General features: G+C 28.2%; 2 protein-coding genes across 2 annotated transcripts; one reads left to right on the top strand and one right to left on the bottom strand.

Moving 5' to 3' along the window:
- Window positions 1–7,820: 7,820 nt before the first annotated feature.
- On the top strand, window positions 7,821–12,066 carry LOC137816728 (PHD finger protein ALFIN-LIKE 4-like). Its single transcript, XM_068620001.1, has 5 exons — window positions 7,821–8,066; window positions 8,210–8,242; window positions 9,707–9,935; window positions 11,002–11,134; window positions 11,563–12,066. Exons 1-5 carry the CDS (start codon window positions 7,976–7,978, stop codon window positions 11,830–11,832), a joined length of 756 nt encoding a protein of 251 aa, XP_068476102.1. The 5' UTR covers window positions 7,821–7,975; the 3' UTR covers window positions 11,833–12,066.
- An 11,514-nt stretch (window positions 12,067–23,580) lies between these two features.
- Window positions 23,581–25,544, bottom strand: LOC137816727 (uncharacterized). Its single transcript, XM_068620000.1, has 2 exons — window positions 24,915–25,544; window positions 23,581–24,141 (listed from the first exon to the last, which is right to left on the bottom strand). Exons 1-2 carry the CDS (start codon window positions 25,381–25,383, stop codon window positions 23,639–23,641), a joined length of 972 nt encoding a protein of 323 aa, XP_068476101.1. The 5' UTR covers window positions 25,384–25,544; the 3' UTR covers window positions 23,581–23,638.
- Window positions 25,545–26,152: the final 608 nt, after the last annotated feature.

Genomic DNA, 26,152 nt, shown 5'->3' with positions numbered 1-26,152 from the left:
GATCTATCTAACTTAGTATATATTAGAATTTAGATATTTCATAAAATTATTTAATTTAATATTTACACCACACATCAACATCTCATGGTACCTCTTCACTTACTACCTACACATATTCATAATAGTAATGTCATTTTGGTAATTACATACAACCTTATTCATAGATTATTCAATTTGTCAATCACACTTTGTGATTACACCATTTCATTTTCAACATCTTACATCATAAATATGAATACTAAATCAAAAAAATTCAATTTGAAGTAATAGAACATAATTAATAATTTCTTTAGTTGTATACCAACAAGACAATGTCGCTTGAGCAATGGTTACATCACTCAGAGAAAGCAGACATAGATTGAATGATAACATTCTCATTTGAGTGATGCAACATATCATCATTTGAACACCAACCCAATGCTTGAGTAATATTTGAAATGGAGGAGAGAGAATTGAGTTGGAATCTCCTTCACTTAATTATCCAAGCTCCTAGTGAGAGAGAGAGTCAACATTGACTCTCTATTGTTGAAGCGTTATTCCATCACTTAAGTGTCCTAATTTTGACATCACACTCCAAAGTTTCATAATCTCCTTACAATTCACATCTCTTTGTTGTCTGAGCACTAAAAAGTACAAAGAGATAATTTTTTTTGCATAAAGTCATAGCTCGATCAAGAAGCTTTATAACTTTAGCAAAAAGATAAACTCATAAATGATATGTTCTATACATGTAATAAATATTATTGCTCGAATAACCAACTCCATGCTCAAGCAACATATGTAAATCAACAAAAACATGCATAATTTACCAATAGCCTTTTGAAACTAAATCAATCAATTTCACCCATTCCAACTCAATCACAACCTCTTAATACAACCAAAATCACAATTTTATCAACTAATCGAAATATTGTCTCTAAACTTCCAATTATCTAAAATCAACATGGTTAAAAAAATATAAATCAATACAAAGTCAACCATTATTGATTCAATGTACAAGTTCAATTTATTCTAACTAAGTCCCAAGAATGTTTAAATATAATTTTGTTTACCTTACTTCGAAGTAACAACAACTCTATATTGAAAACTTTCAAAAAAATCAGTAGAAATTGTAAGTTACACCACCTAATCAATAAAGTAATGATAAAAAAACTAGACCACCTAGTCAATCATTATTGATTCAATGTACAAGTTCAATTTATTTTAACTAAGTCCCAATAGTGTTTAAATATAGTTTTGTTTTCCTTACTTTGAAGTAACAACAAATCTAAATTGGAAACTTTCAAAAAAAATAGTAGAAATCGTAAGTTACACCACCTAATCAACAAAATAATGATTAAGAACTAGACCGGCAAAAAAAAAATCAACTAGTTGAACTTTAAAAACCTAATGATATTAATAGATAAAATTAAACAACAAAAAAAAGTATATAGAAGATTTAGAGAACTTCAAAACCTCATCTTAAGCAAATTATGATTGGATGTTTTTTTCATCAACAATTATGATAGGATATGGTTGGTATAGTTGAAATTACCCACTAAGAGAAATATGTAAAGAAATAATAATAACTTCAAAAAAATAGAAAAATACATAAATAATATTAAAAAAATAGTTTAGAAATTATGAATTTTAAAAATAGTTACTATTATAATTTATACACTTAAATCTAACTTTTAAAATTTTAGCATTTTATATTTACACACAATTTAATTAATAGATGCACTTGTCACTAGCACTACAAGAACATCATTCAACAGAAACCAATATTAAAGACAAAAAAATTAATTACTATATTTACTAAATTAGATATTATTTTAAAATAAAAAAATATTAATATCTAAATTAGTTTCACTTCCTGAAAATAATGTTTCATGATATATGATACCTTCATTTAACTTACACTTGCATGCATATATATTTACACTAATTCAATATAATTAATATCTAATTAAGATTATTGGAAATTGACAGTCATTGCATACAATTGAACCTTATTGCATTCCAGAAAAGATAATTTGAAAGTCCCATTTTATTTTCCGTTAAATAGTTAACTTAATAATTATAATACACTTAAAAATTATAGGGTTTCCATGAAATGGTTATTTTTAAAATTATGAATGCAGTTAAAATTACGGGGGGTTACAGGAAAAAAAAGTCAAAATTAGTTTACAAATTGGGCTAAAGCCTAGAAGAATAAAATGAGGAATGTTTCTTCTTGCACCTCAATATCTTCTTCTACCATCTTCATACACAACAGGAAAATACATTTTTATTCTTTTTGTGTCACCCCCATAGAATAGTTTCCAGATTATATAATCCAGAAACTCATTTAAAAAAAAAACTTCCGGATTACATAATCTGAAAGTGTTAACTTCCGGATTATGTAATTCGAAAAGTAATTACAAATTTGAAAAATGATTTCTGGATAACGTAATCCGAAATATTATAGAAGGGTATTTTTGCAAATTCGAAAATTTATGGAGGTGATAGAAGAAAGTATGGAGGTACAGGAAGAAACAGTCTAAAAAGAGGAGCAGCAAAAGATTATTGAAACAGCAAAACATGATCGGGCTAGGCCCATTATTGTGGACTGAAAATTGGCTGTTTCTTTCTGCACCCTAACTAATGTCTTCCTACAGCTCATTATTTTTTAGAAAGACTGTTTTACCCCTTTTATAAAATGACTTCCAAATTACTCTTTCTATAATATTTCCATAACATATTTTTTGGAACACATTTTATTAATTCTGGATTTACTAATCCGAAAATTAAAAAAATATATTTCAAAAATGATATTCCGAAATGATTATTTCTCTTCCAGATTTCCTATTTCAAAAACACCTTTTGTTTATGGAACCTTTATTCCAAAAAAACACTTTTTATTTACAGAACCCATATTCCGAAATCATCCAAAACTGTAAAAGAAAAATTTCGGTATTTCAAAAAAATTGGGGTACAGGAAGAAAAATATAGGGTTCAGGAAGATAGCTCCCTGAAAATTTGATGATTAAAAACGCATGTGGGCCATAAAGCAATATTAGTTTCAGGCTTGTTAATTAAATTATGACATGAAATAAGCAATTGTTTCGTGCATCCAATCCAATGATTTTAAACGGAATCCAATCAACTTTTGTTTTTTATTTCAGAATTAAAATTTTGAAATTAAAAAATAAATTTCGGATAAAAAACTCTGAAATAGATTTGTGTTTTGGAAATGGAATTTCAGAATGATTAGAAAACCAAAATCTCATTCAGAATTAGAAAAATACATTCCAAAGAGTCAAATCCAGAAATATATTCTCAAAAAAATATTTCATAATTTAAAAAAAAATTGTTATGAAAACGCATCTAGAAATTTATTCCAAAATAATAAATTCAGAATACATTTTCATCTACACTCCACTTTTATTTAAATACTTTAAACACTATAGAAGGTATTAGTGATAGGATACAGGAATCAATTGCCCAAAAAATATCATAAGCTCAAATATCCATAAAAGATAAAAATAAAATAAAAAACTAAAATTGAGGGTAAAAATTAAGGGGATTGAAGGTGTTCAACTTTTTTGAAAACCCTAAAGCCCCTCCTTCACATAAAGGTGCTTCTTCTCTAGTTTTATCTATGCTCAATTTTATTTTTAATCCTAGTATTTTATATAATTTAGATCCAATTTGTAATTGTATAATTCTAGCTTCTGAAAATTTTAAAACGTGTAAATCCATCTTATAAATGGTGGTGATATGTTAACATTATAAACAGTGTAAAACATAAACTTCACAAATTAATAAAATAATATTTTAATTTATTTTTAATTTTAAATATTATTATATTATTATAATGTGGTGTTAAGCATATGTTTTTACTTTATGTGATATCAAAGAAATCTTTTTCATTTATCAGTGTCAATTTTTCAAATAGATTTTATGTTAAAAATATGGAGACTTAAATATTAAACACCTCATCGACGTTAAGACTAAAAATGACACCATTGTAATATTTTAATTTTGTCTCAATTTGTCATTTGTTATACTTATTTTATCTTTTGTTTCAGTCATAAAATACTATTAAATAGTTTTAGAAACAGTATTCGTAAATAAATAAATAAAAATCAAATGAAGGGATTAGTAAGAGAAACATTAATCATTAAATAACCGTTTAAAATTTAATTTTATAAAAAAATTACTTATAAAATCAAAGTTGTTTATATTTCTAAAATTGCAGTACAACTTATTTGAATTTGTTTCTTAGAAAAATTAAATTTTTTTGCAATAATATTTTGTTTTACAATTTTATTTGAATTATATTTTAAGATCAAAATTTTATTTGAGTTTATATTTTAAATAATCTTATCTAATATTTCAAAAGAATCTACCTGTATTAATGGATAGTTATGAATATAAAAAAAAACTCATTGATATTTTTTATACAGGTAATAAAAAGTAATGAGGCATATTTTTTATTTTATAGGACAGGTAGAGGAATATTATTGTCTCTTTTCGTCCCTCATTATTATTCTTATTTAAAAACCCTAAACGAGATTAAGCTAAAAAGAAAATATGGAGAAAATAATCATAATTTTAAAGAAGACGAAGGACAGTGGAATGTAGTCGGCTAGTTATTTTTTTAGTTAATAATTTTACTTATTTTGACATATTCAGGAATAGATAATTTTTTTGAAAAATTTATTTATTAGAAATTCTATGTTTTATATGATAATTATAGTAGTGATGTGTTGAAGTTATTGTTAGTGGGTGATTCTATTTTGCATTTTACATAAATGTTATAATTTTGTGAATTTTTTTTTAAGGACTTTTTGTACAAAACCTTGAAAACGGGTTAGGTTATCTTATGCAATCTTTTATTTATATATATTTTTTGCTGATTAAAAAAATATTCTTATTTTTTAAATATAATTTGAAATAATTTAATTTAATTAATAAAATTATTTTAATGATTCTTCAAATTTTAATTTCTTTTAAACATTTTAATCCAAACAACATATTTTTTCATAAAAATAAATTACATTCTTAAAATTTCTTATCCAAATAAAAAACAGTGACTTTTTTATGTCAAACTTTCAAAGTTTTATAAGTTATGTTCCTAATTTTTTTTCTCACACATTTTATCCCAATTTTACTATCTAAGCTAAAGTATATATTTAAAACATTTTTAAATGGTAAATTTATTAAAAATAGATTTGGATTTCTTCACCTCTTTTTTTTTCTTACTCTAACTTCCTAAATATATTTAAAGATGTGCATGCATTTGTATAAAATGCTATATTATAGCTATTCAATTAATCTAATAATCTCATTTGAGCGAAAATGGATCAAAAAGTATCTCAGAATTTAATTCATTTTCGCTTGAACAATATCTCATCTTGTTTGAGCAAAAATAGACCCGAGAGCACTTAATATTTTCATTCAAATTGTTATTTTATCAAATATACTAAACCAAAGTAACAAAGTTCCTGTTAGAGTTGAATAATTACTCTAAATCAAAATCAAACAACTAATACTCAACAACATTATCTTTTGAGTGACTCATCAAATTATTGAAATACATTCATTTACTTATTCAAATAAAAAATAATATAATTTTATAACATCTACCATATATAAAATTTCACATTAAAATCTCAATCAACTTTTAATATACTTAAAAAAAATCATGCAATAAAGTTTGAAACTGGTGACCACTTCACCCCCACATCCAAATCTTCTAGTTTAAGGTTCTACTGGAAATTAAGGCTAGCTTCCCTTACCTGAACTTGAGTAGATGCTCACTAAGAGGTCCAAACCTACCAAAAGTTCAAGGATAACTTAACATGCACCAAAGAGTCCTGATAAAAAATCTAATTATATCACTGGGACTCTGAGCTAATAAAGATTAACCCTGAAGCTAAAAGTGTCACATGCAAAGCCTATGCAGAGACAAACTTAACAAATTCAAAATTTGACTAAAAGAGAAGAACAAAAATGAACTTACTCTATTAAAGATTTTGATGGACAATCTTGTAGTATTCACTGTATCTGAGGGCGAACTCCAATTGTCAAACTGATGAGCGAGGATATTAGAATCTTAGAGAGAAGGCACAGGAAATGAAAAATATTTTTTAAAGAGACAATTCTGAACCTGAATAACTGAATTTCTATTTATATATTATTTTTATTTTAATAATAAAATATTCATATATCATTTTAATTGTACCACTTCTACTCTAAGACTATTTTTCTTGATCACACTTTCTGTTTAACAATATTAATGAAATTAAAATATATTAAAAGTTTTTCTTAATTAGTATGACATTAATTATATTTATTTATGAGTCTACATTAAATATACATTTAATAAATATGTCATATTAAATACAAATAAATGGTGTATCATTAAGGATGATAAAATATAACTTTAAATATCAAATACATTATAACACTATTTAATAATGAGATAATATATATTTAAATGTTATACTTAAAATATATACCTATATATAAAGGGGATTCTCCATTATAATCACTTTTTTGTGTACACAAATTTCTTTTGATTCTACCCTTATTTAATATATCTCATTTTATTTGTACAATGAAGTATTTTGTCATTTTATATGAATTACTTAAAAAATAAAACTATTTTTTAATTTAATATTAATGTACAGTTCTTATAGACAAACTGATTCCCTCACTCTTTCCTTAATTCCTTATTTTAAGGCAACAACAGGAAGAAAGAGATATCATACTTTCACACATTTCTATATCAAATCTCACATATCAAATAAAATAACTTTCATTTCCAATCTCTCTCTTCACTCCATTTCAAGCAACTATATTATTTGGAAAAACCTTATTCTTTTGTATCTACCATCAAGTCAATCTTAACTTTAAATCCATTCTAATATTTTTATTTTACATTTTTTTTTGTTTTTTTACTCATTCTAAACTCTAAATCCAAATTATTTTTATATGTATGTTAAATTTGTAACTATCATAAAAGTTGAATAAAAGAAGAAAATACACTGCCCACCAGTGTATCGCTAATACCAATAAATGTTCTAACTATTAATATTAATAACAGAGTATACATTTAAATATGAATAGATGGCAAACTAAAATATCCGATAAATTTAAATACACATTTTATTTAATTTAATTTTAATTAATTATATTATTCCTAAAACATTTTTTCATTTAATGATAAATTTATTTTATCAACTCATTCTTTTCACGATATCAGGTCCTAAGGAAAGTTATTTAAAAAAATATTTTCAAATTAAGAATAATGTAGTTGAATAATTTTAATTAGTATAGAATGAATTATTTTTGCTCATATAGAAAAAAGACATCTAAGTGTGATATTTAAGGATCAATAAATATTGGATAAGTTCAATAATTAAATTTAAATACAATACGCGTATAAATAAATATATGACATTCAAACTTAATGCATGTAAAATGAACATTACTTAATTTAATAAAAATAATGAATGCTATAAATGCCAATATTAATAATGATATAAATATATATACTGAAAAACCTAACATTTAATAAAACAATAAATACTATATAACTTCTTTTAAGATTAATTAATACTAAAATTAATTTAACCGCCTCACCCGAACCAGTTTTGTTCCAGTGCCCCACGTAAGACACACTCAAGTTTTTGTTTTTTTTTTAAAGCTGAAAAAAATGCAAAAAAAAATGGTATCAGGTGTAAGTGTGAAACGGATTCGATGGGCTTGTATCAAATCCAGTTAATTCAATCCAATTGTTTCCGATTCAAATCCGAGTTATAAAAAGCCTGTGTTGTGTTTCTCTGTTCCACTATTACTACACTACTATTTTTATGTGTGTTGTGTTGTGTTGTTTTGCACACACTCCACACAGAAACATAGAGAGAGTGAAAAGGGTCAAATAGTTTACTTGTTTTTCTTTCCCTCCATTCTTTTCAACTCTGCAACAACACTGCCTTCAAACATGGACGCAGGTTACAATCCTCGTACGGTTGAAGAGGTCTTTAGGGATTTCAAAGGTCGCAGAGCTGCGCTGATTAAAGCTCTCACCACTGGTTCCTACCTCTTATCCTTTTCCATTCCATTCCAATTCTTTCTTTTTCTTTGCTTTTAAAGAATCAAATGAAAAAAAAAAAAAAATTCTTTTTCTTTTCACTAATGTTTTGCTGTCTTTTCTACTTCTATGTGGGTATTCCAGATGTTGAAGAGTTCTACCAGCAGTGTGATCCCGGTAACGTTTTGTTCCTTAAAAAAACCGTTTTTTTTTGTTTTGTTTGGTCTGTGTTTATGGTGTTTCTTTTCCTTTCTGGACCATTGAATTGGGTTGAATTCTGAAGTTGAAAGTGGAGATTATTTTGATTTTGGGTTTTGTTGGTTTCAGTCTGAAGAGAAATTTGAATTTAGGTGGGTACGAAACTGTTTTTGGACTAAATTCTGGGAATTACTTTTGCGAATTGAAATGCACAATAACGAATTCCAGTGCAGCACACGACTAAGGGGAAAAATGTTGCTTTCGGAGTAAAAGTATTTTTGGGTTGTCCCAGCTTCAATCCTAACATGCACTGGGGATGGGATTTTCGAACTTAAATTTTGAAAAATATGGAAAAGCGTTTATATTTTCTTATCTAATGAACATGGTGCTCTATTTTGTGTTCAATGGGGTCATTAGAGGATTTCTAGTTCTGTTTCTTTCTAGTTGTTATGTAGCTTTAATGTGGTATGGACTGAAGTAGCCATATGCTACCATTAATGGGAAGAAACTCAATTGCTAAATTTTCAGTTGGTAGCTTTCAATTTTGGCGTGCATCATTATGTTTCATTGTACATGGGCCCATAAATTTTGTTTGGCTGACAGGGCTATACTTGTACCAGTTAAAATATGGTGAAATGGGTTCATTTTGACATCCTTCTTTTCATATGAATTATATTTGGTGGGTAACAGAATGAAAATAAATTTTATTTGCATTTTTTATTCTTTCCGAACCATTTGTCCTAATCCTTACCCTTTTGAGAAGTATGAATATGACATGACTTTGAATGAGTACGTTTGTGTTTGGTATTGCTTGATATATATTTTGTTTAATGTTAATGTACTTCAGTCTCACCTTTCGTAAACTATGATTTTTGGGTTAAAGGGGTGCTCTTTAATGGAGTCAAGGCATATTATGCAGATCTCTTGGGTATATTTGAGTGTTGGAAGAGTAGGTAATTGAAAACAAAATGATGAGGTATACGAGAATTTTTGGATGTTTAATACAAAATAATGGAAGACTTTGGGCTTGTGAATTATGTGAGATTGTCTTATTTCCCTCACTATAAAGGACAAATCTAAAAAATATTTCAAAATTGGAATAAATTCAGTAATTAAAACTTAAGCTATATGAAGAACTTCCCATAGGTACATTTTCATTCATGATAGCGCTTTTAGTGTTTAAGGTTACCTATTTTTCTTGGAAAGTTTCACACATCTGTTAAATTTCATTTTTCTGTCTATCCAATGTAATTAATGCCTAATATGAATATTTTCTTTTGGGGTATTTGATCTAATGCGTGATTGATATAAGCTGTTTCAACAGGCTACCATAATGCCATAACTCAATTGTTGATTATAGTGTTGTTCTAATTGCATTTAAAAGTTCTTAGTATTGTTGAAACGGAGACTTTAAATGTGAACTTATATGAGGCTGTGATACAGAGAAGGAAAATCTTTGCCTTTATGGATTTCCTAGTGAGCAGTGGGAAGTCAATCTGCCAGCTGAGGAGGTGCCTCCAGAGCTTCCAGAGCCAGCATTAGGCATTAACTTTGCCAGAGATGGGATGCAAGATAAGGATTGGCTGTCTTTGGTTGCTGTACACAGTGATGCTTGGTTACTTGCTGTGGCTTTTTATTTTGGTGCTAGGTTTGGATTTGACAAGGCTGATAGGTACGTACTTTTCTTTCTCTTCAAAATATATGGGTTTAGCCAATTTGTTTTTGATCATTGGATGTTATTTTCACATTATTCTAAATTTTGAACTCAAGGATACTTGAACCTATTCTTTATGTGATTCTTTTTCTGTTTTGTTTGCATGTAAGTTAACAAGAGTATTAAAGTAAAGAAAGAAATGATTAGACACAAAAGAGGTGCATACTTAAGCAATAGAGATAAGTGTAGTAAGAAGTATAAGATTTTCTAGTACTGAATGTCCTTAATTTCCTCTTGTAATGTTGTCTACCTCGACAGTCACTACTATTTGTCAGTATGGTGTTCTTTGGTTCATTTGAGGAAAAAAATAACTGAGTTGAAATAAAGTAGGGATGTGTCGAATTGTTAATGGATTTTGGTTGGTGTCTTTATTACTCTAGTTTGGAATCCATGTTATTCCCAAGTTATTTTTGGTTGTTATTTGTGAAACTTTGAAATATTTTGAGAAATGTTTATTACATTTTAATAGTCTCTATGGTTTTTCACCATCTGATTCTAACAAAAATCAGATGGAAGGATACTGGAGAGGGTATAAATATCATACACCCTCACCACCCACGTGGGAAGTTCAAGTTTTTTGTGTTATTTGTGCTAATAACTGCTAGATTGTAACATTTGAATATGATAGTCTAGAAAGTTGAGGGGTAGAACATGAGAGTGTTTTAAGCCCCCATTCAGTCTGTTGAATTGTTTTCTGTTTCTGAATAATTTTTTCCTTTTAGTGGAAAAACTTTTTCCCATGACCTAGATACTCATCTAATGATGCACATTTCAAATTTGAAGATGAATTAATTAGAGAATCTTTTGCTTTTAAGAAGAGCAATCTTTTCTATACCTGGCTTGAATTCTTTCGTTAGCAGTTCTAATTATATGATGTTGATGGTCGTTTGTATCACCCCTAGTTTGTCAACAGTGTTTTAGTTTGCATTCTTTTGTGGCTTGTTGATCATTTTACCTATCTAAGTAGTAATTAACTTGAGAAGTTGACATCTTTCAGTAATATTATTCTTTCATCTTCATGCAGGAAGCGACTATTTAACATGATTAATGATCTTCCAACTATATTTGAGGTTGTTACTGGGATGTCCAAGAAACAAGGAAAGGAAAAGTCATCAGTTTCAAATCATAGCAGTAACAAATCAAAATCAAACTCTAAGGTATGAGTTTGAAAATCAAGCTGCTTTTACTTGCGAAGTATCATGTACCTTTTGTACGTGTCTGATACCGATTATTACTTAGAAATACTCTTCTATCAAAATTTCTCTTGGAAAACTATAAGGGTAAATCAATTTCCCCCCTCAAAATAGGCTAATAGCCTTATTTTGGTTTTTTACTACATTTAATGTTTTAAACCTCATCTATGTTGGCAAGGGTTCTCAATTCAGGGAAAGGGGTGTGAACTATTTGAATAATTGTCCTTTAATAAGTAGTGTGGTATGTTGTCTTTTACATGCTATCATTAGAACTAGGAGTGAAAAAGTAATCTGGGAGCCAGATAAGTCTTCTACTATTTGTAATGTGATCTGGTTTCTGATTGGTATTTGACTTATATTCTTTCTCTCATCTTTTGGGTTTACAAATGCAGCGAGGTTCTGAATCAAAGAACACAAAAGCAATGCAATCAAAGGACGAGGATGATGAGGGTGTGGCTTTGGAAGCTGAAGATGAAGAGGAACATGAAGAGACTTTCTGTGGGGCATGTGGAGAGAGCTATACTGCTGATGAGTTCTGGATTTGCTGTGACATCTGTGAGAAATGGTTCCATGGCAAGTGTGTGAAGATTACCCCTGCAAGAGCTGAGCACATCAAGCAGTACAAATGTCCATCCTGCAGCAACAAGAGAGCTAGACCTTGACCATGTGGCTAGGATGGTTGACTATAATCTTGGCAATTTTATGACTACTAATTGGTTTAGTAGGTCAAGTTTATTAGTCTTTCTGTGAATTTCAGGTATATTGTTCCAGATGGTTACATTAGGTATATGAGCTGCTGTTGATTTATCTACCATTAGGATAGTTATTTCATTAGCAGACTTTATATTTTGTTAAGTACTTTATTAAATTTAATGTAGTTGTAACTGTTTTATGTCCATAGCTTGCTGAAGTTCATACTCATATTCCTTGTCATGGAAATCTCTTTTCATTTTTTTTAACATAATTTTTTTCAAATTTAAGTTCATTTATTGAATGGGTTCCTCCCATCTTTGTTAAATAGAGCATGTTAAAATTTGGAACACTTGAAGCAAGTTTTTATAAATATGCATATTTTATAGTGATTACAATGCATTGTGTTTTAATTTTCAATCTGGAGCAATAACAAAATAAACATTATATTTGGAAAACATTGGATTTACTTAACTTTGATTTTTAAATAAAATACCTTTTTTTTTCTAACAAAACCTTTATATTTTTTTTGTCACACTTCATGCATACAAGCATTAAAATAAAACTTATTCATTTCAATATCATAGATTTGACTTATGAATGTAAAATTTTAACTTAAGGTGTTTGAATTCATGTTATCCTTGTATAATTGAATGCTTTTATGAGGTGGGCACATAATCCTTAGACTAAGTTCTTAACAATAATGTCATCATTGGCTAATGCATATCTTTAGCAATTTTTAGCCTATATTGTTTAACATCATTATGAATGATGTTTGCTCCTCATCATTGTAAAAAACATTGCCATTTTCTTTGGTGAAAAAAAAGAGTATTTTTAAAGCACCCATTCATACTTATTTTCAGTTTTTTTTTTATCGATTCTCATTGATTTCGAAAACCATTGTCCACACGCATTTTCCACTTATTAGTGGACTTTTTTTTTTTACCAAAACAACATTCTATATAGGCTTAGCAAACCTCCTGAATGGAACCTATATTAACCTCTTATTCTTCACAAGATCATGAAAAAGTCTTGTTATAGCCTTTCATCATTACATTATGAAAGCTTATACTGTCGGGTGTTTGCCTCATCCTCTTTTCAAACTCATGCTAAAGTTTGAGATTTTTGTTAAAGCACTTTTGGCTATTTGATGATCTCCATGTACAGTGAGAACTTTGTTCCATGGGGAGTTTTCAAAACTGAATCTCTAATGATTTACTTTTGAAAATACTAAGATAAGAAGAATGTTCACTTACTAAAAGTTTGGCATTGATTGTCTTATTTAAAGTCATTTTCAAGGGTTGACTTGACCATTTTAGAAAAGATGTTATATTTGGTGAACACACTCATCTTGATATCATGGAGACCAAGTTGTCAATATAAAAGATTTTACCAATGTTAACTTGTAATATTAAGTGTTGAATTCGTGATAATAACTAGTAAAAAAAATACAAAAGAAAATTGAAAGAGAATACTTTTATTAACCCTGAAAGATTCTATACATATACCGTCTATGTCTATAATAATTTCTAAAAGAATAATGAGAAATCGTTTAAGAAAACAAAATATCATGAGGACACTTGTAACAAAAAAATACACTAGACGGTATAATTAGTTTTAAGACGGTCTTTAATAAACGGTCTAACTGTCATATTGAAATACTTTAATAAATGATCTATAGTAATTTTTTAGAGTAAAGAATGATTCATGTAATTATGTGATTTTCAAGTATTGGGTATTATAGAACCATGATTTTAAACTGAAAGTGTATTGGATCTTAACAAATTTCCTTTTTAAGTTTCTTACATTAATATTGTCCATTGCAACTTTGTAGATGAACTAATTCACCACCTTCATTTTTGCCTTTTTTCTTTGCTATAAACCATATAAGCTATTTAAAGGTTGCTTGAAGTAGTTTGGAATCTTAAAGGAAGTTAAAAAACCAATTTTGTACCCATATGTGCAAGCCTACACATTCTCTCTAAATTTGATGACACTCATAACCAACCTATTGTAAACATTCTCTCTACCTTTCTCACATAGAAACTTGCATGACCCACTTTGAAAAACAATGGGTCTTAAATAAATCCTCAACTCAATAAAAAGTTTGAAAATGACAAATCATAGTTATGTTAAAGGAATTGGTAGTTCCAACAACATTTTTATTTTATATCATTTTGAAATATTCTCAATAAACAAATTGAATTGGATTATTATTTTATTCGGAAATAAGTTGTATTTGTCCTTATTTTCACTCTACAATCCTTCCAATGAAGAAGTTGATGGATTTCACTAAATCCATGTTGGAGACTCATGTATTAAAATAGATTATTTTTTTAATATATCAAAATCAACGTATTTTGAAAACAGTAAAAGAATAACATAAATAACTGTCTTCTCGTGGTTTTTTTAGTTGATAGAAATTTCGTTATTTAGTATTTAAATTCTCAGTTTAAATACAATATAACTGGCTTTAAGGTCAACCTCTCTAATGTTATATATGGGTTTGACATCATTTGCCTTTTTTTTAATAAAAGATTAAACAGGTTTTATTCATATATTATAATTATTTTTTGTTTTTTTTTAAACTTTATATTAGTAAAGTGTTTGTACTATGAAAATAATTGGAATAAATTATTTAATGTGTAAAAATAATTTGAAATCAAAACAACAACGAATTTTGAAAAAAACTAACAATCTTTAAATAAAACTAACAATACTAACAATCATTTCATACAGAGAATCACTTATTTAAATCATTTTTATACTACAAATAATTAAATGATTTAAAAGTTGGACCATGAACAAAAATCAATTTCATGTTATATAAATGAACAAAAACATATTTAATCATTTAATAAATTATTTCTTAAATTTATACTAATTGGATATTTATAAACTTGATGCCACATGTTTAACCATCCTTAGGATTATGTGAGAAATGGATTCAGTGGATCAAAGTTTGTTTAGAATCTGCTACTATCTCAATTATGGTAAACGACAATCCAACAAAAGAATTCAAACCTTCTAGAGGCCTAAGACAGGGGAATCCGATTGCACAGTTCTTGTTTTTAATCATGGCTCAAGGTATATCTGGGTTGGTAACCAAGCGACCAGAAAAAACCTGTTTTCGGGAATTAAAGTAGGAAACAAGAAGATTGAGGTGAATCTACTCCAATTTGTTGATGACACCTTATTTGTTTGCGAATCAAGTATGCAAAATATTATGGCTATTAAGGCTATGCTAAGATGATTTGAATTAGATTCTAGCCTCAAAGTACACTACAAGAAAAAATCAATTTATCTACGGAAGAATTCCGTAGGTAACAACCAAAATTCATAGGTAAATCAACATTACCTACGAAACAAAATCCGTATGTAATTTACCTACGTACAGTGTGTCTGTGGGTAACGAAAACATTATTATATATGTTATAACAATTATAATTAAAGTTAAAACTAAACTCCAACAACAGGTGAGACTCAGAGCCAAGTCTCTTGAACAATGACAAAAAAAGTTTTAACCATTACATCAGTCAAGTTTTGTTAATTATTATTATACTTATTAGTATGATTATCAATATTAATATAATTAATAATATAAAAATTATTAACATTATTCATATATTTAATATCATTAATATTATTAATTTTATTTAATATTATTATTATTCAAATTAATAACATTATTAATTATTATAATAATGTTATTAATATTATTATTAATAATATTATTAATGTCATTAAATATTATTAAATATTATTAATGTCATTAAATATTATTAAATATTATTAATGTCATTAAATATTATTAAATATTATTAATGTCATTAAATATTATTAAATATTATTAATGTCATTAAATATTATTAAATATTATTAATGTCATTAAATATTATTAAATATTATTAATGTCATTAAATATTATTAAATATTATTAATGTCATTAAATATTATTAAATATTATTAACATTATTAAATATGATTAGTATTATTAAATATTTTTAATATTATTAAATATTATTAATTTTATAATATTAATAATATGTATATTTATTAGTTATTATTATTATTTATGAATATTAGTTATAATTTTATAATTATTCATATTATAATAATATTTTTAATATTATGTATATAATTATTATGATAATAGTTGATAGGTAATAGAGATCCGTGAGTAATAATTGGTAGGTAATAAAGATTTGTGGCTAAAAGTTGGTAGGTAATGAGATCCGTGGGTAATAGTTGGTAGGTAATGCTGAATTTACCTACGAATTCAGAGGATAATATTCATAGGTAATGTTGTCTGTGAGTAATATCGTAGGTAATGCTGAATTTACATACAAATTCAGATTCGTGGGTAAAAATCCGTAGATAATACTGATTTTATTTTGTAGTGGTAAACTTTCATAAGAGTACAATATGAGCAGTTGGTGTCAACATAAACTTGGGAAAGATGTACTCTGAAATCCTTCACTACAGCCTAATGGATTTATCCTTTACCTACTTAGGCCTGCTTGTAGGTGGTAACCCTTCTAGGTGTTCTTTTTGGGAGCCAGTGCTATCGAAGATAAGAAAGAAACTTTCGGTGTGGAAAGGTAAGAACTTATCCTTAGCGGGAAGACTTTTCCTCATAAAACCGGTTATCAATGCTATACCATTAGTCTTCTTATCTTTTTTTAAAGCTCCGAGTGGTGAGTGCAAGGAAATCGTAATGATTCAGAGAAAATTCTTGTGGGGATGGGGCACAAAAGGGAGGAAAATTGCGTGGTGTAGTTGGGAGAACATATGCAAAGCAAAATAGGAAGGTGACCTTGGTATTAGACGCATTGACCTATTTAATAAGGCCTTATTGGCAAAATGGTTATGGAGAATGAGATCCCTTGAGGTTGGTTTGTGGAAGGACATCTTAGAATTGAAGTATGGATCTTGGAGGATGTTAAACTTAAACACACCGAGTCAAAATAAGTATAAATGTATATGGTGGAATGATTTATCCAAAGCAAGCTTCTCAGATCAGGGAAGTAGATGGTTCGATTCAAATGTGGTTTGGCAAGTGGGAGACGACTCAAAGTTTAAATTCTAGGAAGATGAGTGGTTAGACAATAACCAACTCAAAGAGAGATATCCTAGAATATACAAAAACTCCATGGAGGAAGATAAACCAATTATTAGTTTTGGAAGATGGTATACAGAGGCTTGGGAATGGGTTTTTAGCTGGAGAAGGGCTTGGTTCGAGTGGAAAAAAATCTATGGCAGAAGACTTCATGGCAAATATATCACATTTATGACTATGAAATGACCCCCCCCCCCCCCCCCCCCCCCCCCTCTTATAGTTTCTTAGTAAAATGAGCATACTCAAAGCTAGCATGTCACGATTATGGGAGTATATCTGGGCCGTTTGTCCATCTCTGGAATCTAAAGGTAATGCCCTCAACCTGGTTTTATGTTTGGAGGGCCTTGTTGGACAAGATAGCAACTAAGCTGAACCTTCACAAAAGGGAAATTATTTTGGGAGATACATTATGCCCTCTATGTGGGAGGGAGGAAGAATCAACTTCACACATTCTCATTACGTGTGTTGTTTCAAGTTCTGTATGGAATATGTGCAATAGTTGGCTTGGGATTAGTACGGTGCATCACAATGTTGGTTAATCATTTTGATGAGTTTTTATGCTTGTGCTTTAATAAAGAGGGTAACAAGTTGTTGAAAAGTTTGTGAATTTCGGTGATTTGGTGTATCTGGAAGCATAAAAACAAAGTTATTTTTAATTAAGCAAAAATTGATGCTGAGAAAATATTTACCTTGACCCAAGTCCAATGGGTCAAGTCCAATCTTGGATAAGAATGAAACATAAAATAAGGAATGTAAACTTATCTCATTGGATTCTATCATTATTAATTTGCATTAACATGATAACTAAATAACATGTTTGGTTTAAAAAGCTCGTTTTACTCTATCTTGCTTTGCTCTCTACCGTTTAGTATTGGTGGTCTTCATTATATGGGTTTATTATAGTATAAAGGTGTTGTGATGTTCTTGTGTGAGATGGTTACAAGGTAAGGGAAGTATGATTATTTCTGGTGCTGACTGGATTAAACATGGAACTTCTTTGGTACGTTTAGGGTTTAGGCAGGAATGTCAAGACGACTGACACATGCAAGCTTATTTTGAGAACTGTCTCTTGCTCAATCAAGTTGTGTGTAAGTGGTAGGGGTGCATTTTGTATTGTTTGCAGGAGTTTTGACGGAGTGTCCATCGTCGTGTGTATAGGATGCTGGTTCAAGGTCTTGCAGAGTGCAGGCACGAGGGGTAAGAACAGGAAATGGATAGCTAAAGTGAAGACAATATCTTTGGGAGATTTTGGTGCAGTCTAGATGCTGATAAGTTTTGCTCTGGGAGCAGTAGAACTGTTCAGTTTCTCTATGTTTCTTTGAGGGCCTATGCAGAATTGGAGGTGCAGCTTTTGTGCTTCTACAGATAGCTCTCATTGGAATTATGCAGATAGAGGTCGACATGTGTGAATATTGACTCATCTCAACCAACTTGCATTACATAATTAGTTTAAGACAAAACTTTGAAAATAAGAAATATTAATATAATAAAAATGAGTAAAAGGTGACACTCTATCTTGGAAGATATATTTATAAAAATATTAAATTTTCTTGTAATTATAATATTTTTAAATGAATATTATATAGAGAGAAAAAATGATAGTAAATATGACATAAATTTAAAACTAAATTATTTCACTTTTTATAATCTTTTACAAAAGAAAGAAACCATCATAACATTTATTATTTAAGATTAAAATAATTAAGATTACTTTCCTATAAAAATCATTGTAAGAAATATTTAAAATATAAAATATATATATAGAAATTTCAACCAAGAAAGTTTGGTTTTTTATTTTTCTTAGAAAAACAGAAAATAAAAATAAAATTTATGATTTTTTTTCTTATTTGGTTTTATAAAAAGTAAAAAAAAGACATATAGAAAATGACACAAGTATTTTAAATAAGAAAAGGAAACGACATCAATAAAATTAAGTTTAATTAAAGAAATTAGTCTTTTATAAGATGAGAAATCAATGTTTGAATATATATTATATTTAATATATATTTTTATCGGTAATAAAAGTTAATAAATCACTACAAGAAAGTCATCAAATAGAAATCAATTTTTAAATACCAAAATAATTAGTTGCAATAACAACTAAATTAGAAACCATTTTAGAAACTAAAAAAAAAATTGGTTTATATTATTGCTAAATAGTTTCTAAATTGGTATCTAATTAACAACAAGTTTTTAACTACTAATTATTTATATTCTAAATTTGGTAGCAAAAACCTTAGTTGTTAATTAGATACCAATTTAGAAACCATTTCACAATAATAGAAACTAGTTTTGAAACCAAAAATTTATTTAGTCCCTAAAATTGTCTCTAATTTAGAACCTATAACAACTAATTATTTTTTATCTATAAAATTAATTTCTATTTCATGATTTTCTTGTAGTAAATATGGACCATTTCAAGAGTGGTCTAACACTTTTACGGTATAAATTTTTGGGATTCAATCAACCTCCCTCTTAATCAATGAGGCCAAAATAAAAAATCATCTTGTGAACATCTTTCTATAGCTTAATATGCATCCCAATATTATAACAATCTCAACCAACAACCAAAAGTCTACTAAAAATCAAGAAAACATCTATTTTCAGCCCTTGCTTTCTCAAAAACTTGGGCAACATAACAACACATATACCTACTTAACACATCTTTCATACAATTAAACTAAACAACAACCAAGCACTAGTGAAAAGCATAACAGATTTTTTTTTAACAAAATTTATCAATTCTCTCATTGATCCATCATCATCACCTTCCGGTTCATTTCGATTAAGTTAATTGCTTTTTTATATTTGTGCTCTCGAGTTTTTTTACCTAATTGGATTGTCACCATTTTTTAAAATTAGACATCATGTATTCTAAGAGTACCAACAAAACACACTTAGCAACACCCTTGTCTTTAACTAGACAAGGGATTAAGGCTCCTTGTAATATAATTAGCTCTTGTAATATCTCAAGCATGACAAATGGTTAATACATCATTATGAGTATGAGAAATCTGTTAAATGTTCCTTTACAGTCATCTATGACCATACCTTTAGTTGTGCCACCGTAAATATCTCTACATGATCCACCTCTCCATTCTTAAAAAGGAAGTTGTTCCTATATTTCCATAACTCACCGATTATTTGCTACCCACTTGCATTCCCAAACTCTATTACCAAACTCATTCAAAAAAGGTAAGTAGAATTGCATAAAATGTTCTTTTTGCATCAAAATGGTTAACCCATAATATACCAACCAAGCATTACACATTTCCCATACATGTCAAACAATTTTACAATTAAAGAATAAATGGTTGATCGTCTCGTCTTTTTCTCCACATGTAACACATAAGTTACTTTATAAAATAACACCTCTTATTATCTATTGTTGCTATATTTAATATTAATAAACATAAAAAAATACATAGAAAAAAAGAAAAAAGAGATATGATATGAATTAATGTTTTTTTCTTTGTTTATTTTAATTTTTTTTGTCTTTTAATTAACACAATGATTCTATCATATTTTTCTCTTATGAGAGATCACATTTCTTTTTACAAACCTCCAAGTATTACATGTATTAGTTCTTGACTTGTTTTCCTTCCACTTTCATCCTTTCGTTTTCAATAAAAAAAAATACAAGAAGTTAAATAAAATGGAATTAGGACTTGTTTTCCTTCCACTTTCATCCTTTCGTTTTCAATAAAAAAAAACATACAAGAAGTTAAATAAAATGGAATTAGGTGAGGTAAAGCAAATCAAATTCCATTAGTATTAATTCAAAAAAAAATTTATCTTATCTAAATAATAAAATTGAAATAACTCAAGAAGAAATAAAAAAAATATAAATTTATATTATGTATAATTCTAAAAAGATTATTAAAATAAAAAAATCAAAAATTATATTTTCAATTGCATCTTTCTAGAATAGGATTCTATGTTCATCACACATGAACAATGCCAAATTGTCCCAAACAAACAAATGGACTTTAAGTTTAGGTGGTATTTGGGGACTGAAGAGCCTTTGAAATGTTATATGTATTATGTCCTTTGAAAACCCTAAAAGCCACGTACCCTTCCCAACTTCTTCAAGAGGTGAGTAAATTCTATTACGACTTCTTCACCACAATAACTTTAATCATTATTAGAATCATAAATCAATTATTCATCTCTTAAACTTCATTAATTATAAGTTTATTATTAACTAACAAATCACATCATTAGTTTGTTATACTATGTTAAGAAGTGTGGTTTTGGAGGAAAAGAAAAGATAAATATTGTTTGAATGGAATAATATATTTTATATCATTAATTAGAACCCAATTTGAAATTTTGAATAGTAAAACGTTAGTTATTTTTTGCTTTCTTAATTACATTTTTTAATATTTTTTTTCTTTTCCTAATGTATATTATTATTGTAACTAGTAAAAATAATTTGAAATATGATACACATACAAGATCATGTTTATCCCTCTATTTACATTATTTATTATATTTCAAATTTCGCTGTTGATTGTAAAATTTATTGTACAGCTATCATTTATCAACAAATTTATCTTTTGTCATAAAGAGAAGATGATTAAAAAAAAAAATGAAACTGAATTTTTTTTTATAACGTAATTACTTGATAAAACTTAATGACACATTATAGATACTTTATGCTATTAATTCTTTATCTCTTCTATTTTTTTTCAGAATTTCAATAGTTTTCTTAAGAGAATTTACAAAATGAATAAAATAATATTATATTATATTTAAATTATTTACACTAAATATATAATATAATTTAGAGTTTAAATTTTATACATGATGGAAAATACGTTTGCATTATTAATCAAAACAAAATTGTTTTAAATTTGACTTCAAAATATAACACCAAAAAATATAGTTTTAAATTAAATAAAACATACCAATTGTTTGTATATAAAAACTTTTATATTAAACAATGCAACTTTACCTATGATAACAATTCAAACAATAACATATGATGTTATGACATGAAAAAATATTATATATTAAAATATATATATATATATATATAAATTATTTATATACCAACTATATAATTATTATAATCATATGTTTATATTTTATACCCATATATATACAACTAAAATAGTAATTAGATACAAACCAAATTAAATAATGAAATATATGTTTTCTAATCATTTATTTTAAAAGTTATCAAACTAGATAATAGGCCATATATTATTGAATAAATGTAACAAAAATTAATAATTAATTAACATAATCAATAAAGACTCCATACCAATACCATAATATAAAAAAATAACATACCATAAAAAATATTTTTTTTAGCCTTTCTCTCCTTTTTCTTTCAAAATATCCTACTCTTAAACATACAAAATTGTTTCTTTCATTTAACTAACCGAAGAAACGACCTATTACTTTTTTTTTTGGTTTTGATGATTTGTATTTCAGATGTAGAAAGTGACTAGGGAAGAATCCTGGAAATTTGAATTGCAAAAGTGGATGTTTTCACCATTCTAACAATGGCAATTTAACAGTGACTCAATAGATAGATAATTATAATATTATATATATAGTAGGTGAGCACTACTTTGTCTTTAAGTAAAATATTATATAATATTAAAGATAAATTTATATTATCATTGTATTGAAAAAATGAAAGATGACAAATTGATAACTTTTCACAGAATTTTTAATCAATGAAAAAAAAAAATAACGTGAGGGTCATTTTCATTTTATAAAAATGACGGTTTTGTATATCTTTCCAAAATTAATATGAATCCAGATCTATTAAAGATAAAAAATAGTATATAAAAAGGTTGTTTAGGGTTTCAAGTTATTTGTATTTTTTTTAAAAGAGTTTTTTCATATACTAATATGTCAAAAAACTGATTACTTTCTATTGTTGTTTAATCTTAAAAAATTAAAATAATATGAAATTATAATTCAATATTGGACTAACGAAATTAATTTTTTGTAAACAACTAATAACCTATAATAATTAACAATTAGATTATCTTTTAACTATCTTATCATATATACATTTTTAACCTCTTTTAACCCATTTTTTCTAATTCACATGAAACTACTATTATAAATAGTGATGAAGAAAAATTAAAAGTGATTTTATTAAATAGTTTTAATAATTAACAAAAAAGTACGGTATTTTATAATTATTTTTATGTATATATTTTATTACAATTTTAATGTTTTGATAATTATCCTTTTATTCTGATAGTTATATCAATTTTATTAATTATATTTATCCTTTTTTAATATCTTAAAAAATTAAAGATAAATATATGTTGTTACACTTGTGTTTCCACTGATAATACACTAATAATAGTAATAATAATCTGTTGATTCCTACTAAAAAATATTAAAAAAAATAGCTTAATATATATAATGTTTTTACCACATACATTATAAAAGTCAATAAATTTCCTATGCATCATAATTTGTAATGATTAGATAATAATATTATAGAATATACCATCTTTTACCTGTAATACCATTCACCAGTCTCTTGTTATTTCATAAAAAATCTCCAGTAATAAAAAGAAGAAAGCTTTAAGAAAAAACATCTTTTGAATGTAGCATTTGGAGTTCATTTTTCTTAGTAAATAATCATTGAGAGCATTTTCAATAGAAAATCAATATTATTAGTTCTAGCCTGAGTACAGTGTTAATCTATCAACATTCTTAGCCGACACACGTTTCAAGAACTCATAGGTAGTAATCATGGCGGCTGCAGACATTGACATGGACACGAACCTTGGTCCCAACCCTCTGTAACAGGCCAAAATCCCTCCCTCCCTCACCAAATTTCTTACCACCTCCAAAACACTCACTTCCTCTGCGTCCAACACCTGCAACCTCGTCTTTATCGTATCCATTGGCATCGTCACTATTGCACAAACCCCACTTGCCATGACTGCACTTAACCCTTGCACTCCCACCACCACCCTCGAATCGCATCCCAAGCTCAAACCCTCGTTCTTTGAACCCAACGTGGCCCAGATGAGCTTGTGCACCATCGAATACGAAGCCCACCAAACCGCGTTGGAGGGAGCGTAGGTGACGATGGAAACCCCGAACCCCCTGTAGAACCCTCTTGGACCGTCCACACCCAGAATCTTTCTGAATGCGTCAAAACCATTCCTGTAACACACTACAAAAGAAAAGTTCAAGAATCAGTAGTAGCAATGTTCAATGGCCATTTCTTAGAAGCTTATTCTTCTCCCTGGGAGCTGCTATCCAATACAAGATGACAGAATTCATTTATATGTTAACTAACAAAACATCAATCATATTTTAAAAAACTAAACTTCTTTTCCCAATGATCATTCACTAAGTTAAATATCATAAATGAAAGGAAATTTAATAAATTTGTACTGTTTTAAATTAGTGTTCTTAGCTTGTAGAGATGAAAGAGAGTGTACATAATTTATTTTTGTGATTACTTTTTTATAATGAACACTTGCAGTATTAAAGTTCGAGTAAAACTGTTATTTAGTTGTTTTTATTTTTATTTCAAGCAAGCTCTCTTATTTAGTTCTTTTAGATAATAAAAAAGTGATTTTTTTTTGTTAGAAATGGTCAAGTAAAATAAATATTATATACCAAGTGAAAAATGAAAGAAGAAAATTGTATTTTTTAATTTTCGTGCATTTAAACAAATTTTATTCTTGTAATGTTTATTAAAATAAAATCAACCCATTAACTTTTTAAAATATGTAATTTTATTACTATTTTTACAAATTTTATTAGCGAAATTTTTTAATATTAAAGTAGATAGAAATGCTTTATATTTTAAAGTTTTCTTTTTTAAAAAATACACTGAAATAAAATAAAATTTTACAAAAATAGAGTGACCATAAACACTGCATAAAAATACTTAGAATTAATGAGACGATGGATTAAATTTAAATTACTTTTTTTTACCTCCTTGTACCATGAGTCTCTGGCTAACAACATCAACTGGGGTCCATACCAACTGTGCTGCCATGGCAGAAGCCACTCCTCCGGCGGCATTAGCGATTGCAGTGGCAGAGGCATCGGAGAACCCCAACCGAACGGTGGCGGTGGCGACGTTGCTCTTGGTGACTTCGAGCGCCGACATGTAAAGCGCACGTGCGGGGATTGTTCCCATTAAGGATGTACCGAAACCTCGGTAGAAACCTCGGAGACCCTCGTACCGCATGATGGAGCGCAACATGTGGCGGCACGAGATTTCGGCGGCGGACACTTGCTGACGTGTCTTCAAAACGACGGCTGGGTAGAGGGCGGCGGAGACGGCGGAGAAGAGGGGTGTTCCTAGGCAGAAGAACTTGGACTTGTCGAGCATGTGCCAATCTATTTCTTGCGGCGCGTGGGGTTGTGAGTCGTCGTGCGTTGTTGGACTCGAACTCATGCTGTTGCAAGTTTCAATAGGAATGGTCGCGAGTCGGAGAAAATTAAGGTTGATATGGGTGATACAATAGGACACGAGAAGAACAAGATTGGGTTGGAAGATGTGAAGAAAGAAATAAAGGAAACTGGGTAGCGTATTTTGGGTTGTGTGAGGGATGGTTAAATGAGAGGAATGAGAACGAGAGAAACAAAAGACGCATGTGGACAAGAAAGCGATGTCGAAAATAGTTTTTTTTTTTTAAATTGATGATGCATAGCTAACTAGATTTTTATTATCAGAAAAAAAAAAATTGGAGCAGTATGTTTTAATTTATATATAAAAAATTTAAGATAATCTGAGAAACAATCCCCAACACTTTTTCCGGCAAGATAACACTATAAGGGGATGCACTCTTTCTAATACAACTTACATATCATATGCTACAAACTGTGTTTGATCTTTGTGCTTCAATAAGTTTCAAGTGGATTGCAATTTTGTTTGTACATAATGATTTAAAACTCACTTTAACTCACTTTGAGAGTTTTCATCTGATCCAGTTAGTAATAATTAAAATTTGATTTGGAAAGGTTATGGGTAGCTATAGTCAGGTGTATCTGGGAGCATAGAAACTAGGTTGTGTTCAAGCAAAGGGTAATAGATGCGGAAGAGGTGTTTCAAAAGGCTCAATTCAAATTGTGATTATGGATGAAGCATTAGGTGCACACTTTTAATTAGAAGCTATAACTAAGTAGGTATCAGTTAGAGTCAAGCTGCTACGGAGGAGGAATGA

This window comes from Phaseolus vulgaris, chromosome 1 (genome assembly GCF_000499845.2).
Source record: "Phaseolus vulgaris cultivar G19833 chromosome 1, P. vulgaris v2.0, whole genome shotgun sequence".
Lineage (NCBI taxonomy): Eukaryota > Viridiplantae > Streptophyta > Magnoliopsida > Fabales > Fabaceae > Phaseolus > Phaseolus vulgaris.
The sequence above is the reverse complement of the archived record's forward strand: the minus strand, read 5'-3'. Positions and strand labels throughout refer to the sequence as shown.

What these genes read in the sequence shown, in the direction of transcription:
- LOC137816728 (XM_068620001.1), top strand. Translation starts at nt 7,976, where the DNA reads ATGGACGCAGGTTACAATCCTCGTACGGTTGAAGAGGTCTTTAGGGAT. An exon ending in CTACCAGCAGTGTGATCCCG is followed by an intron (nt 8,243 to 9,706) that starts GTAACGTTTTGT and finishes GCTGTGATACAG; the next exon opens with AGAAGGAAAATCTTTGCCTT. An exon ending in AATCAAAATCAAACTCTAAG is followed by an intron (nt 11,135 to 11,562) that starts GTATGAGTTTGA and finishes TTACAAATGCAG; the next exon opens with CGAGGTTCTGAATCAAAGAA.
- LOC137816727 (XM_068620000.1), bottom strand. Translation starts at nt 25,383, where the DNA reads ATGAGTTCGAGTCCAACAACGCACGACGACTCACAACCCCACGCGCCG. An exon ending in GAGACTCATGGTACAAGGAG is followed by an intron (nt 24,142 to 24,914) that starts GTAAAAAAAAGT and finishes TTTCTTTTGTAG; the next exon opens with TGTGTTACAGGAATGGTTTT.